Source organism: Schistocerca nitens, chromosome 1 (assembly GCF_023898315.1).
Source record: "Schistocerca nitens isolate TAMUIC-IGC-003100 chromosome 1, iqSchNite1.1, whole genome shotgun sequence".
In the NCBI taxonomy this organism is placed as follows: domain Eukaryota; kingdom Metazoa; phylum Arthropoda; class Insecta; order Orthoptera; family Acrididae; genus Schistocerca; species Schistocerca nitens.
Window position 1 is genome coordinate 551965284 of NC_064614.1, and position 2402 is coordinate 551967685.

The 2402-nt window shown below is 37.6% G+C and overlaps 1 protein-coding gene across 1 annotated transcript; it reads right to left on the minus strand.

The window, feature by feature from the left end:
- Positions 1-861: 861 nt before the first annotated feature.
- LOC126236344 (60S ribosomal protein L23) lies at positions 862-2124 on the minus strand. The gene is made up of 2 exons (XM_049945577.1): positions 2004-2124; positions 862-1412 (listed from the first exon to the last, which is right to left on the minus strand). Exon 2 carries the CDS (start codon positions 1401-1403, stop codon positions 981-983), a length of 423 nt encoding a protein of 140 aa, XP_049801534.1. The 5' UTR covers positions 1404-1412; positions 2004-2124; the 3' UTR covers positions 862-980.
- Positions 2125-2402: the final 278 nt, after the last annotated feature.

A 2402-nucleotide genomic window follows, 5' to 3' on the forward strand; every position in this document is an offset into this window, starting at 1 on the left:
CAGATTTATTTTGCTCACACACACACACACACACACACACACACACACACACACACACACACACACACACTAACAATACCTGGTTATTCAATTTGACAAAATGAAAACAATTCTACAAATAACAAGAACTGAACTGGTTACTGAAACTGTAATGTCATGTGTAAATAATGAATAAATGGCTAAGACAATATCATCATTCTGCACAAAAACAGAAATAAACCAATGTCAAAAAAAGAACAAGCATTGTACTTTTCAGTTGTGGAATCACAACTGGAACCATGGCACTGGTACTCTACGATGACCATTAATGGTCCATGAAGAGTAACTCAGGAAACCCAAAGCCCCCCCCCTCCCCTCCCCCAAGAAATATTGGTTGAGAACAACCTGCAGAAAAGTCTACGTGCATAAGTTGTGAGACGGAAATTTGACGTAACAGCTGATATGGCCAATACTGTGAATACAAAAATAAAAAGGTTGGACAATTCTTGACAAGTATGCTTATATCGACATTCTCACAATTACCACTAGTATGGAAACATGTACACAGTACTGCTGCATGTCTGTATTAACGAATTTGCTCAATCATCCAAATTCCACGTCATAACAACGATTGAAGAAAATGAGGCTCACAATTGAATAAATTTTGGAAAGTACAGTTTGCTATTCTGACATCATTAACACAGAATTCATGATCCTTTGACAACAACTGCCACATTTCTCAACTGGAAACACTTCAAAAACTGAAGTATACCATCACCACCACATTAATAGTAAAATGTTATATCCAAGATATTAATTAGCAAACAATTGCTAGTCACCCACTGGTAAAGGAAAATGTTTAGCATTCAGTACTCCTAGATCAACTTTTTTCAAAAGATTTATTATTTTTCAAGAATTTACAGATGGTGTTTATTAAAATTGTAAACATTTTCCACATGAACGGATCTTTATTCATGTACATAGAGATTTAAATAAGTCTTCTATGCAATACTGCTTGCATTTGATGCAATCCTGGGCCATAAATCGGCACACTCCTTTGCAACAGGCCCAGTGATCGCACTGCCTTTCATTTCACCTTTGTTGTTTACTATTACACCAGCATTATCTTCAAAGTATATGAAGACCCCATCCTTCCTTCGGAACGGTTTTCGCTGCCTAATGACAACTGCTGGCATCACCTTCTTCCTCAACTCTGGTTTTCCCTTCTTCACTGTAGCAACAATCATGTCACCTGAACCGGCCGCTGGTAAACGGTTGAGACGACCCTTTACTCCCTGGACAGCAATTACATACAGGTTTTTCGCGCCTGTGTTGTCAGCACAGTTAATTACTGCACCCACAGGCAAACCTAGAGATATTCTGAATTTGGCTCCTGCAGAACCACCTCTTCCTCTCTTCGACATTTTTCAAGCCTGGAACAAAGCACAATCAATCACTAATGTATACGCTCCCAAGTTTTAACGTTGGCAAACAAATTTTTTTCATACTTAGTAACTACAAGGGAGTGGGTACAATTTGCACACAGAAATGTGTACCACAATACTGAAAGACTGTAGGAATTCATCAATCAACGTTACTTCTAAACGGCTGAGAAGTACAACAGATCTAAATCCTCCCACTAGTTTTCCTAGGGCAAACTTTAACATACGCTTTTAAACTGTCGAGTACTCCGAAATTATACACCGTACTTCACAGCCAAAGGGGCAGTGATGTTCTACTGCACAACTTTGAAACTAAAAAACAACTTTTTTGATGCTAATAAAAGAAACATCTCTGACTCGACGTTACAGAACTTATTTGTACGAACCACCCACATCGTAGAAAATTATTGGCTTCTTACTTTTTCCAACAAATTTCTATCTCAATATGCATATGGTGGAAACACGTGGTCATATTATTACGCCGAAACAAATAATTTCTTCGATTTCGTTCAAAATATATTATCAACCTATATTTAAATTTAGTTTACAGATACAAAACAAAAACTTGCGTTGAATACTTACTTTCTTCAATACACTATTATACTAGAACTCCACTACACACACAATCACAGGAACTCCGTCCACATATCCAAAGAACCTCAAAGAGAGCGTGGTAACCAAAGACTTTCATGAAGCAGGAATGCAAACACATTTAACAAATAGAAACTAAACCCGTTTCTCGCCCTATCGATATTATCGTTTTTTGTATCAGTAGACGGTTAGGGTAGGGACTAACAATTATACTGTGCAATATGTCACGTTGCACAACATTATTTATGGTCCGTAAGTAAGATTGAAGAGTATTCAGTATTTACTGCAATATATGAACGGATCTAGAAATTACTGAGCAAAAGGCTTGCCGTTATACAGAAGCTGGGTGAAGTTGTGGATTAGCAACCGAGTACGTACATACGATTGCTA